Raw genomic sequence first — 16060 nt, 5'->3', positions numbered from 1 at the left:
GGGGACATGGGGGACATGGGGGGACATGGAGGGCACAGGGGGACACAGACGCAGTCACGGCCCATGTTGCAGGTGGTGTTGCCCGTCGCCCGTTGCGTGTTGTGTGGCGTGTTGCATGTCGCATGTGCTGCTGCGTGGTGTATGTCGTCCGGCACGTCGTGTGTTGCGTGTTGTGTCGTGTGCATTGCACGTTGTGTGGCCTGTTGCGTTGTGCGTTGTGCGTTGCGTTGCAGGTCGCGTTGTGTGTTGTGTTGCAGGTTGTGTTGCAGGTTGTGTGTTGCAGGTTGTGCTGTGCAGCGTGTGTTGCGTGTTGTGTTGCCGGTTGTGTGTTGCAGGGCGTGTTGGAGGTTGTGTTGCCGGGTGTGTTGCCGGGTGTGTTGCCGGGTGTGCTGTGCATTGCCTGTTGCCGGTTGTGTTGCCAGTTGTGTTTTGCCGGGTGTGTTGCCGGTTGTGTGCTGCCGGGTGTGCTGTGCATTGCATGTTGCCGGTTGTGTTGCCGGGTGTGTTGCCGGGTGTGTTGCCGGTTGTGTGTTGCAGGTTGTGCTGTGCATTGCATGTTGCCGGGTGTGTTGCCGGGTGTGTTGCTGGTTGTGTGTTGCGGATTGTGCTGTGCATTGCGCGTTGCCGGTTGTGCTGCCGGTTGTGTTGCCGGTTGTGTGCTGCAGGGTGTGCTGTGCATTGCATGTTGCCGGTTGTGTTGCTGGGTGTGTGTTGCCGGGTGTGTGTTGCCGGTTGCGTGTTGCGGGTTGTGCTGTGCATTGCATGTTGCCGGGTGTGTTGCCGGGTGTGTTGCTGGTTGTGTGTTGCGGATTGTGCTGTGCATTGCGTGTTGCCGGGTGTGTTGCTGGTTGTGTTTTGCCGGGTGTGTTGCCAGGTGTGTGTTGCCGGGTGTGCTGTGCATTGCATGTTGCTGGCTGTGCTGCCGGGTGTGCTGTGCATTGCATGTTGCCGGGTGTGTTGCCGGGTGTGTTGCCAGGTGTGTGTTGCCGGGTGTGCTGTGCATTGCATGTTGCCGGGTGTGTTGCCGGTTGTGTTGCCGGTTGTGTGCTGCAGGGTGTGCTGTGCATTGCGTGTTGCCGGGTGCGTGTTGCCGGGTGTGCTGTGCATTGCATGTTGCCGGCTGTGTTGCTGGTTGTGTTTTGCCGGGTGTGTTGCCAGGTGTGTGTTGCCAGGTGTGTGTTGCACGTTGTGCTGTGCATTGCATGTTGCCGGTTGTGTTGCCGGGTGCGTGTTGCCGGGTGTGTGTTGCCGGGTGTGTTGCCGGGTGTGCTGTGCATTGCATGTTGCCGGGTGTGTTGCCAGGTGCATGTTGCCGGGTGTGTTGCCAGGTGCGTGTTGCTGGGTGTGTGTTGCCGGTTGCATGTTGCGGGTTGTGCTGTGCATTGCATGTTGCTGGTTGTGTTGTCGGTTGTGTTTTGCCGGGTGTGTTGCCAGGTGTGTGTTGCAGGTTGTGCTGTGCATTGCATGTTGCCGGGTGTGTTGTGGGTGCGTGTTACCGGGTGTGTGTTGCCGGGTGTGCTGTGCATTGCATGTTGCTGGGTGTGTTGCTGGGTGTGTTGCAGGGTGCATGTTGCCGGGTGTGTTGCGGGTGCGTGTTGCCGGGTGTGCTGTGCATTGCATGTTGCCGGCTGTGTTGCTGGTTGTGTTTTGCCGGGTGTGTTGCCGGGTGTGTGTTGCCAGGTGTGTGTTGCACGTTGTGCTGTGCATTGCATGTTGCCGGTTGTGTTGCCGGGTGCGTGTTGCCGGGTGTGTGTTGCAGGTTGTGCTGTGCATTGCATGTTGCCGGCTGTGCTGCCGGGTGTGTTGCCGGTTGCATGTTGCAGGTTGTGCTGTGCATTGCGCGTGGCGGCTGTGCTGCCGGGTGTGCTGTGCATTGCGCGTGGCGGGGTGCGTGGCGGGGCGCGTGGCGGCGGGCGCTCACCCGGATGCCGGCGGTGCGGCACTTGCGGACGGCGGCGGGCACGGAGGCGCGGGGCGGGTCGATCATGGCCACGAGGCCCGTGAAGCAGAGCCCGTCGCCCGGCAGCTCCTCCGGGCTCAGCCCCTCGGCCGGCCCCGGCAGCCAGCCCTGGCAGAAGCCTGGCCCCGCGCGCCGCACACGCCACGCACACGCCACGCACACGCCACGCGCACGCCACGCACACGGCACGCGCACGCCGCGCACACGCCACGCACACGGGACGCACACGGCACACGTAGGGCATGCACACGGCATGCACATGGCACACGCACGGCACACGCACGGCACACGTAGAGCATGCACACGGGACGCACACGGCACGCACACGGCACGCGCACGGCACGTGCACGCCACGCACACGGCGCGCACACGCCACACACACGGCACGCACACGGCACACGTAGAGCATGCACACGGCACGCACACGGGACGCACACGGCACGCACACAGCACACGTAGAACATGCACACGGGACACACACGGCACGCGCACGGCACGCACACGGCACACGTAGAGCATGCACACGGCATGCACACGGCACACGCACGGCACGCGCACGGCACACGTAGAGCATGCACACGGGACGCACACGGCACGCACACGGCACACGTAGAGCATGCACACGGCATGCACACGGCACACGCACGGCACGCGCACGGCACACGTAGAGCATGCACACGGCATGCACACGGGACGCACACGGCGCGCACACGCCACACACATGGAACGCGCACGCCACGCGCACGCCACGCGCACGCCGCGCACACGGCACGCGCACGGCACACGTAGAGCACGCACACGGCACGCACACGGCACGCACACGCCACGCACACGCCACGCACACGCCGCGCACACGGCACGCGCACGGCACACGTAGAGCATGCACACGGCACACACATGGGACGCACACGGCACACGCACGGCACGCGCACGGCACACGTAGAGCATGCACACGGCACGCACACGGCATGCACACGGGACACACACGGGACGCACACGGCGTGCATAGAGCACGCACACGGCATGCACACAGGATGCACACGGCATGCACATGGCATGCACACGGGACACACATGCCACGCACACGGCATGCACACAGGATGCACACAGGATGCACACGGCATGCACACGGCATGCACACGGGACACACATGCCACGCACACGGCATGCACACAGGATGCACACAGGATGCACACGGCATGCACACGGCATGCACACGGGACACACATGGGACGCACACAGCATGCACATGGGATGCACACGGCATGCACACGGGACACACATGGGACACACACGGCATGCATCGAGCATGCACACGGCACGCACACGGCACACACACGGCACGCACACGGGATGCACACGGGACGCACATGGCATGCACACGCCACGCAACCGCGCAAGTGCCCACACGCAATGCAGCACACACATGCGGTTTACATGCCACGCACACGCCACGCACACGCCACGCACGGCCACACGCACACCGCACACGTGCAAGCGTGCACAGCCGTGCACAGGGGAGGACACGGGGTGGAGGGGACACGGGACAACACGTAGGGCGGGAACACAGGACAACACGCGACGAACAACACGCAGGAACACGGGAGCCGTCAGGGCGGGTTCCCGTGTCCCCGGCCCGTGTCCTCCCGCCACCCCCCCGCGTGTCACGCGGCGCGGACGCCTGCTCCGTGTTGCACGGCGGCGCGTTGCAGGGGAGGGCTCTGCGTTGCATGTAGCGTGTTGCAGCCGGCGTGTGCAGGCCCCGCGTGGCGTGTGCATGCTCCGCGCTGCACATAGCATGTTGCACGTGGCATGCGCATGCTCTATGTTGCATGTAGCATGTAGCATGTGCACACTCTATGTTGCACGTAGCATGTTGCACGTGGCGTGTGCATGCTCTATGTTGCATGTAGCATGTAGCACGTGGCGTGTGCACTCTCCATGCAGCACACAGCATGTTACACGTTGCATGTGCACACTCTATGTTGCATGTAGCATGTTGCACGTGGCATGTGCACACTCTATGTTGCATGTAGCATGTTGCACGTGGTGTGTGCATGCTCTATGTTGCATGTAGCATGTAGCATGTAGCATGTGCATGCTCTATGTTGCACATAGCATGCTATACGTTGCATGTACATTCTCTATGTTGCATGTAGCATGTTGCATGTTGCATCTGCATGCTCTATGTTGCACATAGCATGTTACATGTTGCATGTACATGCGCTATGTTGCACTCAGCATGTTGCACGTGGCATGTGCACACTCTATGTTGCACGTAGCATGTTGCACGTGGCGTGTGCACTCTCCATGCAGCACACAGCATGTTACACGTGGCATGTGCACACTCTATGTTGCATGTAGCATGTTGCACGTGGCATGTGCACACTCTATGTTGCATGTAGCATGTTGCACGTGGTGTGTGCATGCTCTATGTTGCATGTAGCATGTAGCATGTAGCATGTGCATGCTCTATGTTGCACATAGCATGCTATACGTTGCATGTACATTCTCTATGTTGCATGTAGCATGTTGCATGTTGCATCTGCATGCTCTATGTTGCACATAGCATGTTACATGTTGCATGTACATGCGCTATGTTGCACTCAGCATGTTGCACGTGGCATGTGCACACTCTATGTTGCACGTAGCATGTTGCACGTGGCGTGTGCACTCTCCATGCAGCACACAGCATGTTACACGTGGCATGTGCACACTCTATGTTGCATGTAGCATGTTGCACGTGGCATGTGCACACTCTATGTTGCATGTAGCATGTTGCACGTGGTGTGTGCATGCTCTATGTTGCATGTAGCATGTAGCATGTAGCATGTGCATGCTCTATGTTGCACATAGCATGCTATACGTTGCATGTACATTCTCTATGTTGCATGTAGCATGTTGCATGTTGCATCTGCATGCTCTATGTTGCACATAGCATGTTACATGTTGCATGTACATGCGCTATGTTGCACTCAGCATGTTGCACGTGGCATGTGCACACTCTATGTTGCACGTAGCATGTTGCACGTGGCGTGTGCACTCTCCATGCAGCACACAGCATGTTACACGTGGCATGTGCACACTCTATGTTGCATGTAGCATGTTGCACGTGGCATGTGCACACTCTATGTTGCATGTAGCATGTTGCACGTGGCGTGTGCACACTCCATGTTGCAGGCAGCATGTTGCACGTGGCGTGTGCACACTCCATGTTGCATGTAGCATGTTGCACGTGGCATGTGCACACTCTATGTTGCACGTAGCATGTTGCACGTGGCGTGTGCACACTCCATGCAGCACACAGCATGTTGCACGTGGCGTGTGCACACTCCATGTTGCATGTAGCATGTTGCACGTGGCGTGTGCATGCTCTATGTTGCACACAGCATGTTGCACGTGGCGTGTGCACACTCCATGTTGCACGTAGCATGTTGCACGTGGCGTGTGCACGCTCCATGCAGCACACAGCATGTTGCACGTGGCGTGTGCACACTCCATGTTGCACGCAGCATGTTGCACGTGGCGTGTGCACGCTCCATGCAGCACACAGCATGTTGCACGTGGCATGTGCACACTCCATGTTGCACGTAGCATGTTGCACGTGGTGTGTGCACACTCCATGTTGCACGTAGCATGTTGCACGTGGCGTGTGCACGCTCCATGCAGCACACAGCATGTTGCACGTGGCGTGTGCACACTCCATGCAGCACACAGCATGTTGCACGTGGCATGTGCACACTCCATGTTGCACGTAGCATGTTGCACGTGGTGTGTGCACACTCCATGTTGCACGTAGCATGTTGCACGTGGCGTGTGCACGCTCCATGCAGCACACAGCATGTTGCACGTGGCATGTGCACACTCCATGTTGCATGTAGCATGATGCACGTGGCATGTGCACGCTCCATGTTGCATGTAGCATGATGCACGTGGCATGTGCACACTCCATGTTGCACGCAGCATGTTACACGTGGCATGTGCACGCTCCATGCAGCACACAGCATGATGCACGTGGCGTGTGCACGCTCTATGTTGCACGTAGCATGTTACATGTGGCGTGTGCACACTCCATGCAGCACACAGCATGTTACACGTGGCATGTGCACACTCCATGTTGCATGTAGCATGTTGCACATGGCGTGTGCACACTCCATGCAGCACACAGCATGTTGCACGTTGCATGTGCACCCTCTATGTTGCACGTAGCATGTTGCACGTGGCGTGTGCACACTCCATGTTGCATGTAGCATGTTGCACGTGGCGTGTGCACGCTCCATGTTGCACGTAGCATGTTGCACGTGGCGTGTGCACGCTCCATGCAGCACACAGCATGTTGCACGTGGCGTGTGCACACTCCATGTTGCACGCAGCATGTTGCACGTGGCGTGTGCACACTCCATGTTGCACGCAGCATGTTGCACGTGGCATGTGCACACTCCATGTTGCACGCAGCATGTTGCACGTGGCGTGTGCACACTCCATGTTGCACGCAGCATGTTACACGTGGCATGTGCACGCTCCATGTTGCATGTAGCATGTTGCACGTTGCATGTGCACACTCCATGTTGCACGCAGCATGTTACACGTGGCATGTGCACACTCTATGTTGCATGTAGCATGTTGCACGTGGCATGTGCACCCTCTATGTTGCATGTAACATGTTGCACGTGGCGTGTGCACACTCTATGTTGCACGCAGCATGTTACACGTGGCATGTGCACGCTCCATGCAGCACACAGCATGATGCACGTGGCGTGTGCACGCTCTATGTTGCACGTAGCATGTTACATGTGGCGTGTGCACACTCCATGCAGCACACAGCATGTTACACGTGGCATGTGCACACTCCATGTTGCATGTAGCATGTTGCACATGGCGTGTGCACACTCCATGCAGCACACAGCATGTTACACGTGGCATGTGCACACTCCATGTTGCATGTAGCATGTTGCACGTGGCGTGTGCACCCTCCATGTTGCACGCAGCATGTTGCACGTGGCGTGTGCGTGCTCTGCAAGCCGTGGGGCGGGGCGGGGGGGGGGGCTCACCCAGGACGCGCTCGCCGCGGCCGCCCAGCTCGGCGTAGGCGCTCTCGAAGGCCTCCCGCCACTGCTGGTCCAGGGGCAGCTCCTGGCCCTTGAGCATGACGCTGCGGCAGCGCTCGAGCACCCGCTCGGGGGCCCCTTTGAGCACCAGCAGCAGCCGCTCGCCGGTCTCGTGCACCGACACCTGCGCCAGGGCGCGCCGGCGGTGGGGGGGGGGCGGCCAGCACCGTCCCCCGGACGCCTGGGCCCCTCCCCGGATGCCTGGGTCCCTCCCGGAGTCCTGGGTCCCTTCCCGGACACCTGGGTCCCTCCCCGGACACCTGGGCCCCTCCCCGGATGCCTGGGCCCCTCCCGGACACCTGGGTCCCTCCCGGACACCTGGGCCCTCCCCAGACGCCTGGGCCCCTCCCGGACGCCTGGGTCCCTCCCGGACACCTGGGCCCCTCCCTGACACCTGGGTCCCTCCCGGACACATGGGTCCCTCCCCGGACGCCTGGGTCCCTCCTGGACACCTGGGTCCCCCCCGGACACCTGGGCCCCCCCCCGGACACCTGGGTCCCTCATGGACGCCTGGGTCCCTCCTGGACACCTGGGCCCCTCCCCGGACACCTGGGTCCTTCCCGGACGCCTGGGCCCCTCGTGGACACCTGGGTCCCTCCCGGATGCCTGGGCCCCTCCCGGATGCCTGGGTCCCTCCTGGACACCTGGGCCCCTCCCAGACACCTGGGTCCCTCCCCGGATGCCTGGGCCCCTCCCGGACGCCTGGGCCCCTCCCGGACACCTGGGCCCCTCTCGGACACCTGGGTCCCTCCCCGGACACCTGGGCCCCTCCCTGGACACCTGGGCCCCTCCCAGACACCTGGGCCCCTCCTGGACACCTGGGCCCCCCCCGGACACCTGGGTCCCTCCCGGATGCCTGGGTCCCTCCCTGGACACCTGAGTCCCTCCCCGGACGCCTGGGCCCCTCCCCGGACGCCTGGGCCCCTCCCTGGGGGGTTTGCGGGGGGGGGTCGCACCTGGAACTTGTTGGCGGAGGTGAAGGGCACCTCGCAGACCTTGGGGTACCGGCCCCGCTGCTCGGCCACGTTGCCCACCGTGGCCTCGGCGAACTTGAGCAGCGCCGTCTCCGAGGCGTCGCCGATGACCTCGCGCTGCCCCCAAACAGGCACCTCTATGCCCCCTATAGCCCTTATATGCCCCCTATGGCCCGCATAGGCTCCTTTATGCCCCCTATAGCCCTTATATGCCCCCTCTATGTCCACCCATAGGCCCCCTATAGCCCTTAGAGGAGCCCTCTGTGTCCCCATAGGCACCCTTATGCTCCTATAGCCCTTATATGCCCCCCTATGGCCCTCCCATAGGCCCCCTATAGCCCTTATATCCCCCATGTGTCCCCCCATAGGCCTCCTATAGCCCTGATATGCTCCCTCTATGGCCCCGTAAGCACCTTTATGCCCCCTATATGTCCCCCATAGGCCCCCTATAGCCCTTATGTGCCCCCCTATGTCCCCATAGGCACCTTTATGTCCCCTATATGTCCCCATAGGCTCCTTTATGCCCCCTATATGTCCCCCCACAGGCACCTTCATGTTCCCTATTGCCCTTATATGCCCCCTCTATGTCCCCCCATAGGCTCCCTGTACCCCTTATATGCCCCCCTATGTCCCCATAGGCAGCTTTACGCCCCCTATAGCCCTTATATGCCTCTATACGTCCACCCATACGCTCCTTTATGCCCCCTATAGCCCTTATATGCCCCCTCTATGTCCCCACAGGTACCTTCATGCCCCCTATAGCCCTTATATGACCCCTATATGTCCACCCATAGGCTCCTTTATGCCCCCTATAGCCCTTATATGCCCCCTCTATGTCCCTATAGGCAGCTTTGTGCCCCCTATAGCCCTTACATGCCCCTATATGTCCCCCCATAGGCACCTTTGTGCCCCCTATATCCTCCCCCTATATGACATGCCCCCTATAGACCCCCTCCGGCCATGGGGCAGACCTTGGCGACGGGGATGTTGTCCTGGCCGGGCTTGAACACGGCGCGGTTGCAGAGGGTGATGATGCGGCTCAGGGCCCGCCACGTCTCCGACGACTGGTCGAAGCTCTGCCCTGGGGGCGGGGGGCGGCTGCTGCTCAGCACGGGGGCCCAGGCGTCCGGTCGTGGGGGCCCAGGGGGCCAGGATGGGACCCAGGTGGCCAGGAGGGACCCAGGCGTCCGGGGTGGGGTGGGGGGACCCAGGCATCCGAGGAGGAACCCAAGCATCCAAGATGGGACCCAGGTGTCCAGGAGGGCCCAGGGGTCTGGGAGGGGCCCAGGCATCCGGGTGTGGGGGCACAGGGGGCCAGGATGGGACCCAGGTGGCCAGGAGGGACCCAGGCGTCCAGGGTGGGGTGGGGGGACCCAGGCATCCGAGGAGGAACCCAAGCATCCAAGATGGGACCCAGGTGTCCAGGAGGGCCCAGGGGTCTGGGAGGGGCCCAGGCATCCGGTCGTGGGGGCCCAGGGGGCCAGGATGGGACCCAGGTGGCCAGGAGGGACCGAGGCGTCCAGGGTGGGGTGGGGGGACCCAGGCATCCGAGGAGGAACCCAAGCATCCAAGATGGGACCCAGGTGTCCAGGAGGGCCCAGGGGTCTGGGAGGGGCCCAGGCATCCGGGTGTGGGGGCACAGGGGGCCAGGATGGGACCCAGGTGGCCAGGAGGGACCCAGGCGTCCATGGTGGGGTGGGGGGACCCAGGCATCCGAGGAGGAACCCAAGCATCCAAGATGGGACCCAGGTGTCCAGGAGGGCCCAGGGGTCCGGGGAGGGGCCCAGGTGTCCGGGAAGGACCCTGGTGTCCAGGAGGGAGGACCCAGGTGTCCGGGGAGGGGCTTAGACATCTAGGAGGGACCCAGGTGTCCAAGGAGCAACCTAGGCATTGGGGAGGGACCTTGGTGTTTGGGGAGGGACCTTGGTGTCTGGGAAGGGCCCAGGTGTCCGGGAGGGGCCCAGGCATCCGGAAGGGACCCCAGCATCTGAGAGAGATTCCCCCCAGCATCTGGGAGGGGCCCAGGCATCCAGGCAGGGAGGGGACTCAGATGTGTGGGTGGGGAAGGGACCCAACTCTCCACCCAGGTGGGGAGGAACCCAGGGGTCCGGGCCGGGATGGACCCAGGCGTCCGGCTCACCGGACTGGTCCTCGGTGGTGTCAGCCGTGTGGATCTGGTTGTCGAACCAGAGGTGGGCCACGGTCATGCGGTTCTGCGTGAGGGTGCCCGTCTTGTCGGAGCAGATGACCGAGGTGGAGCCCAGCGTCTCCACCGCCTCCAGGTTCTTCACCACGCAGTTCTTCCGCGCCAGCCGCTTCGCCGTCAGCGACAGGCACACCTGGGCCACCGGGCGCTCGTCAGGCCCCATGAAGCTCCCCTCAGAGCCCGCATGGACCCACAAGGATGTCCAGGACCCGTGGAGCACCCATGGGTTGGGTTGGACCCACAGGGACCTCACATGGTGCTCGTGGACCCATAGGGACGTTCATGGCCCTGCTAGCACCTATGGATTGGGTTGGACCTATGGGGATGTCCAGAGCCCATAGACCAGCCACAGCCTGGGTTGGACCTTGGATCCACATGTCCGTGGATCCATAGGGGTGTCGAGGGCACCCATGCATTGGGTTGGACCCAGAGGGACCTCCTGGAGCTCATGTGGTGCTGGGGAACCCATAGGGACATTCAGGGCCCATCTAGCATCCATGGCTTGAGTTGGTCCCAGAGGGACCTCCAAGGCCCATAAAGCACCCACAGGCTGGGTTGGACCTTGCATGGTGCCCATGGACCCACAGGGACCTCCAAGGCCCGTAGACCACCCACAGGCTGGGCTGGACCTTGTGTGGTGTCCATGGACCCATAGGGACCTCCGGGGCCCGCCTAACACCCATGAGTTGGGTCATGCCTAAAGCCTCCCCCAGGATCACCTAGCACCCATGAACCTCAGGAGACCTATGGTCGCCCAGGTTCACACAAGCCCCCCTCTCCCCAGGCTTCACCGTGACGGTGGCCAGCAGCCCCTCGGGCACGTAGGCCACCACGATGGCCATGAAGAAGACCATGGCGCGGAGGAAGGGGTAGCCGATGACCATGGCCACCACGAAGAAGGTGCCGCCGAAGAAGATGGCGAGGCCGGCGATGATGTCGACGAAGTGCTCGATCTCGATGGCGATGGGCGTCTTCTCGTTCTCCACGCCCGAGGCCAGGCTGGCGATGCGCCCGATGATGGTCCGGTCGCCCGTGTTGATCACCAGCCCCGTGGCCGTACCTGCGGGGGACCCAGGTGTCCAGGAGGGACCCAGGTGTCCGGTTTTGGGGGGGGAGGGATGGGGAATAGAGGAGCCAGGTGTCCGGGGAGGGGACCCAGCTGTCCAGGGAGGGGACCCAGGTGTCCGGGCACCTTCGAGGCACATGGTGGAGAAGAAGGCGATGTTGCGGGTCTCCAGAGGTGACTCGTGGGTGCACTCGGGCGACCGCGTCTGCGGCTCCGACTCTCCCGTCAGCGACGAGTTATCCACCTGTGGGGACCCAGGCGTCCGGGAGGGACCCAGGCATCCGGGAGGGACCCAGGTGTCCGGGAGGGACCCAGGCACCTGGGCCCCCGCCACCTCAAGGAGGCGTCCCAGGCATCCAGGAGTGTCCCAGGTGTCTGGGAAGGTCCCAGATGCCCAGCAAGGACCCAGGTGTCCAAGGCCTCACTGCTACCCTGAGGGGACCCAGGCGTCCGGGGGGGCCCAGGCGTCCCTACCTTGCAGCCCTGGGCGCTGAGGATGCGGATGTCGGCGGGCACCCGGTCGCCCCCCTTGATCTCCACCACGTCGCCCACCACCAGCTGGTTGGCGTCGATCTGGAACTTGTCTCCTTCCCGGATCACCGTGGCTTGCTGCAAGGAAGGGGCCCAGGCGTCCGGGGTGAGGGACCCAGGTGGCCGGGAGGCGACACAGCTCCACAGAGCACCCCAGGGACCCAGGCATCCGGGAGGGGGTCCAGCCCCATAGAGCACCCTGGGGACCCAGGAGAGGGTCCCAGACCTCCAGGGGGACCCAGGCATCTGGGAGGGGCTCAGGCATCCAGGGGGGACCCAGATGTCCAGGAGGGGACCTAGAAGTCCAGGGGGACCCAGATGCCTGGGGAAGGGCCCAGGCATCCGAGGAGGGACCCAGGTGTCCGAGGAGGGACCCAGGTGTCCAGGGAGGGACCCAGACCTCCAGAAGGACCCAGTTGTCTGGTTGCGGTGGCCCAGGCATCCGGGGAGGGACCCAGGTGTCCGGGGAGGGACCCAGGTGTCCGGGAGGATACCCAGCCCCATAAAACACCCTGAGGACCCAGGCATCCGGGCATGGTAGGGCACACTCAATCCCAGGGAGGGGCCCAGGCATCCGGGGGGTGGTGGCGGTGGGGCCCAGGTGTCCGGCCCACCTGGGGCACGAGGTTCTTGAAGCTGGCGATGATGTTGGTGCTCTTGAACTCCTGGTAGTAGCCGAAGCAGCCGGTGACGACGACGACGGCGATGAGGGCGATGGCCAGGTACAGCTGGGGGACCACCAGGACCTCGGTCACGTGGGAGGGGCCCAGGTGTCCGGGAAGCCCTGTTCCACCCTCAAAACCCCCCTCGGGAGGGACCCAGGTGTCCGGGAAGCCCTGTTCCACCCTCAAAACCCCCCTCGGGAGGGACCCAGGCGTCCGGGACCTGTCATCAGCACTGCTGAGGTCACCCTGGCCCCGCTGGATGCCCAAGGCCACCAGGCAGGTGGCCACCACCCAGGCCCTCCCCACCCCACCCTCACTCCCCCCACCCAGGAGGGGCCCAGGCATCCGGGACCTACGTCGTCGGCGCTGGTGAGGTCGCCCTGGCCCCGCTGGATGCCGAAGGCCACCAGGCAGATGGCCGCCGCCACCCACATGAGGCACTGGAGCCCCCCGGCCAGCTGCCGGGCGAACTTGAGGCACTCGGGGGTCCCCCGCGGCGGCCGCAGCTCGTTGGGGCCGTCCCGCAGCAGCCGCTCGGCCGCCGCCCCCGGGCCCAGGCCCTGCCGGGGTTGGGGGGGTCAGCGGGGGTCAGCAGAGGGTAGCGGGGGTCAACGGGATGCAGTGGGGGAGGGTCAATGGGGGGCAATGGGCATCAATGAGGTCAATGGGGGTCAACTCAGGGGTCAATGGGGGGCAGCGGGGGTCAACGGGGGCAGCAGGGCCGTCTATAGGGGTCAACGGGGGCAGCGGGGGGCAGTAGGGCCGTCAACGGGGTCAATGGGGGTCAACGGGGGGCAGCAGGGGTCAATGGGGGGCAGCAGGGGTCAATGGGGGGCAGCAGGAAAATCAACAGGGGTCAATGGGCATCAGCGGGGTCAATGGGGGTCAACTCGGGGGTCAATGGGGGCAGCAGGGGTCAATGGGGGGCAGCAGGAAAATCAACAGGGGTCAATGGGCATCAACGGGGTCAATGTGGGTCAGCTTGGGGGTCAATGGGGGGCAGTGGGGGTCAATGGGGGCAGCAGGGCCATCAATGGGGGTCAATGGGGGTCAACAGGGTCAATGGGGGGCAGCGGGGGTCAACAGGGGGCAGCAGAGCCATCAATGGGGGTCAATGGGCATCAGTGGGGTCAATGGGGGTCAACTTGGTCAACAGGGGGCAGCAGGGCCATCAACAGGGGTCAATAGGCATCAATGGGGTCAACAGGGGGCAGTGGGGGTCAACGGGGCAGCAGGGTCGTCAACAGGGTCAATGAGGGTCAACTCGGGGGTCAATGGGGGGCAGCGGGGGTCAACGGGGGCAGCAGGGCCATCAACGGGGGTCAATGGGCATCAGCGGGGTCAATGTGGGTCAGCTGGGGTCAGCGGGCTGCTGCTGGGGGTCAGTGGGGGGTGGTGGGGTCAAGGGGGGGCCATCAGGAGGTCCACGGGGGTCAACTGGGATCAATGGGGGGGGCACCGGGGGTCAAAGGGCTTCTGTTGGGGGGGGTCAACGGGGATGGGTGGTGGTGGTGGGGGTCAACAGGGGGGTTGCTGGTGGTCAGTGGGGGTGGGGTCACCGGGGGGGGTCACCGGGGTCGGGAGTGGGGAGGTGGGTGGTGGGGGGGGTCGTGGGGTCAGGGGTCGGGGGTCACCCACCCGGGTGAGGCTGGTGCTGTACTTGGCCTCCAGGTCGGGCAGGTCGAGCTTGTGGTCGTCCTGGGGGCGCCGGGCTCAGCCGCGACCTCCGACCCCTGCCCCCCCCTTGACCCTCCCAGTCCCTCCCAGTCCCTCCCAGTGCCTCCTAGTGTCCATACCGACCTCCCAGTCCCTCCCAGTGTCCATACCGACCTCCCAGTCCCTCCATTAACCCTCCCAGTGCCTCCCAGTGTCCATACCGACCTCCCAGTCCCTCCGTTGACCCTCCCAGTCCCTCCCAGTGTCCATACCGACCTCCCAGTCCCTCCGTTGACCCTCCCAGTCCTTCCCAGTGTCCATACCGACCTCCCAGTCCCTCCGTTGACCCTCCTAGTCCCTCCCAGTCCTTCCCAGTGTCCATACCGACCTCCCAGTCCCTCCGTTGACCCTCCTAGTCCCTCCCAGTCCTTTCCAGTGTCCATACTGACCTCCCAGTCCCCCCGTTGATCCTCCCAGTCCTTTCCAGTGTCCATACCGACCTCCCAGTCCCTCCATTAACCCTCCCAGTGCCTCCCAGTGTCCTTACCGACCTCCCAGTCCCTCCGTTGACCCTCCCAGTCCCTCCCAGTGCCCATACCGACCTCCCAGTCCCTCCGTTGACCCTCCCAGCCCCTCCCAGTTCCCCCCCCCGCCCCGTACCACGTCCATCTCCTTCTTCATGTCCTCCAGCCGCTCCTTCTTGCGCCGTCCCCGGCCCTTGGCCGCCGCCGCGGGGGGCGGGGCCCGGCCCCGGGGTCCCAGCTCGTAGCTCTCCTGGGGTCAGAGGTCAGGGGTCGGGGGGGTCACCGCCCTCCCTCCCTCTCCCCTCCATCTGCCTCCGTCCTCCATCTCCCTCCGTCCTCCACCCTCCATCTCCTTCCATCCTCCATCTCCTTGTGTCCTCCCTCTCCCTCTGTCCTCCATCTCCTTCCACCCTCCATCTCCCTCCACCCTCCATCTCCTTCCATCCTCCATCTCCTTCCATCTCCTTCCATCCTCCATCTCCTTCCACCCTCCATCTCCCTCTGTCCTCCATCTCCCTCCATCTCCTTCCATCCTCCATCTCCATCCTCCATCTCCTTCCGTCCTCCATCTCCCTCCGTCCTCCATCTCCCTCCATCTTCCTCCCTCCATCCCATCTCCTTCCCTCTCGCCAGCCCCAACCATCTCCCTCCTCCCCGGCCCTCTCTCACCTCCTTCCCCATGTTCCCAGTAGCTCCCAGTAGCTCCCAGTGACGCCCGGCCCCACGCGGACCTCCCCTTATAGCCCCGGAGCCCCAAGGTGACCTCGCCCGGATGCCTGGGTCCCTCCTGCCTACGTGGGGCGGGGTGGGTGGGTGGGGAGGACGCCTGGGTCCCCTTGGGAGTGGGGGGAGGAGCCAGGACGCCTGGGTCCCTTGGTGGTGGTGGTGGGGGGGGGGGCAGGTGGACACTTGGGTCCCCTTGGGGAGCAGCCGGACGCCTGGGCCCCATTGTTGGGGGGGGGCACCTAGATGCCTGGGTGCCTCTGTGTAGGGGGCACCCGGACTCCTGGGCCCCTTTTTTGGGAGGGGGGGGTGGGCCCGGACACCTGGGCCCCTTCGGGCCCGGATGTCCTTGGGTCACCCTTGGCTCCTGGTTTCCCCCCCCCTCCCTTATCGGGGTCTGGCTTATCAGGCCGGGGGGAGGGGGAGGCCCCGGACGCCTGGGCCCTCTCCCCGCTGCTCGTTAACGATTAATTGCCGGTATCTTATCGGCCTCGTTCCCGCCACCGATGGCCCCGGCGACGCTGGAGGAGGAGGGGGGTGTGTGGTCACCCCCACCGGGGGCCCAGGCGTCCGGGAGGGGGGCCAGGTGTCCGGCTGTTCTTGCTGGCCCCCCCACTCCAAGGACCCACGTGTCCAGGGGGCCCAGG

General features: G+C 63.7%; 1 protein-coding gene across 1 annotated transcript in view; it reads right to left on the bottom strand.

The window, feature by feature from the left end:
• ATP4A (ATPase H+/K+ transporting subunit alpha) overlaps window positions 1-15421 on the bottom strand; it is a 28991-nt gene extending 13570 nt beyond the window's left edge. The window contains exons 1-13 of the mRNA XM_068929462.1: window positions 15360-15421; window positions 14827-14940; window positions 14149-14208; window positions 12867-13070; window positions 12460-12573; window positions 11789-11923; window positions 11441-11558; window positions 11040-11308; window positions 10183-10381; window positions 9014-9123; window positions 8025-8159; window positions 7012-7192; window positions 1922-2079 (exon numbers count right to left, since the gene is read on the bottom strand). Coding sequence (XP_068785563.1) covers window positions 1922-2079; window positions 7012-7192; window positions 8025-8159; window positions 9014-9123; window positions 10183-10381; window positions 11040-11308; window positions 11441-11558; window positions 11789-11923; window positions 12460-12573; window positions 12867-13070; window positions 14149-14208; window positions 14827-14940; window positions 15360-15371 — 1809 coding nt within the window. The 5' untranslated portion in view covers window positions 15372-15421. The remainder of the gene's footprint in view (window positions 1-1921; window positions 2080-7011; window positions 7193-8024; window positions 8160-9013; window positions 9124-10182; window positions 10382-11039; window positions 11309-11440; window positions 11559-11788; window positions 11924-12459; window positions 12574-12866; window positions 13071-14148; window positions 14209-14826; window positions 14941-15359) is intronic.
• Between the last annotated feature and the right edge of the window lie 639 nt (window positions 15422-16060).

The sequence above is a fragment of the Struthio camelus genome, unplaced genomic scaffold (genome assembly GCF_040807025.1).
Source record: "Struthio camelus isolate bStrCam1 unplaced genomic scaffold, bStrCam1.hap1 HAP1_SCAFFOLD_115, whole genome shotgun sequence".
In the NCBI taxonomy this organism is placed as follows: domain Eukaryota; kingdom Metazoa; phylum Chordata; class Aves; order Struthioniformes; family Struthionidae; genus Struthio; species Struthio camelus.
This window is presented reverse-complemented; position numbering and strand designations above follow the sequence as displayed.